The 761-nt window shown below is 54.3% G+C and overlaps 1 protein-coding gene across 1 annotated transcript; it reads left to right on the forward strand.

Moving 5' to 3' along the window:
• On the forward strand, positions 1-489 carry LOC127489759 (large ribosomal subunit protein eL29-like). The gene has a single exon (XM_070048519.1). The coding sequence runs from the start codon at positions 1-3 to the stop codon at positions 487-489; it is 489 nt and encodes a 162-aa protein (XP_069904620.1).
• The last annotated feature ends 272 nt before the right edge of the window (positions 490-761 follow it).

Raw genomic sequence — 761 nt, forward strand, 5'->3', positions numbered from 1 at the left:
ATGGATTTTGCCAAGCAGTACAGCAAGAAAGGCCTGAGGAAGATGCAGGACAACAATGCCATGGCTGTGAGTGCACACACTGAAGCTATCAAGGCCCTTGTCAAACCTAAGCACGTTAAGCCCAAGATCCCAAAGGGTATCAGGCATAGGCTTGATCGACTTGCCTACATTGCCCACCCCAAGCTTGGGACACATGCTTGTGCCCACAATGCCAAGGGTCTTAGACCCCAGCCAAAGACCAAGGCAAAGACCAAGACGGAGCCTCAAATCCAGGGCAGTGCCAAGGCTCAAATCAAGGCCCAGGCCCAGGCCCAAACCAAGCCCAAGGCCCCAGATCAAACCAAGCCTAAGGCGCAGCCCCAACCCATGCCCCAGGCCCAGGCCCAAACCAAGCCCAAGGCCCAAGATCAAACTAAGTCTAAGGCCCAGCCCCAACCCATGCCCCAGGCCCAGGCCCAAACCAAGCCCCCGGCCAAAGTCCAGGTCTAAGTTGCACCTGTACCTGCAGCTCCAGTTCCAGTTCAGGCTCCTCCCCAAGGTGCTCAGCCCCCAACAAAGGCTCCATAGTAACAGCCTTTGCCTGCGAATGCAAGGACAGAAGGACCTGTGTGACCCCCGGGCTGCTGTCTGCATGGACTAGTGTCCTCCTATCCTGTTTATACAAATAAACATGAGGCAGGGTAAAAAAAAAAATCAGAATGTAGTTCTAAGGGTTACCAACCACCTCTAACATGGGGTCAACAGCACACACATCACGAAAG

Source organism: Oryctolagus cuniculus, chromosome 9 (genome assembly GCF_964237555.1).
Source record: "Oryctolagus cuniculus chromosome 9, mOryCun1.1, whole genome shotgun sequence".
Classification (NCBI taxonomy): domain Eukaryota; kingdom Metazoa; phylum Chordata; class Mammalia; order Lagomorpha; family Leporidae; genus Oryctolagus; species Oryctolagus cuniculus.

What these genes read in the sequence shown, in the direction of transcription:
- LOC127489759 (XM_070048519.1), top strand. Translation starts at nt 1, where the DNA reads ATGGATTTTGCCAAGCAGTACAGCAAGAAAGGCCTGAGGAAGATGCAG.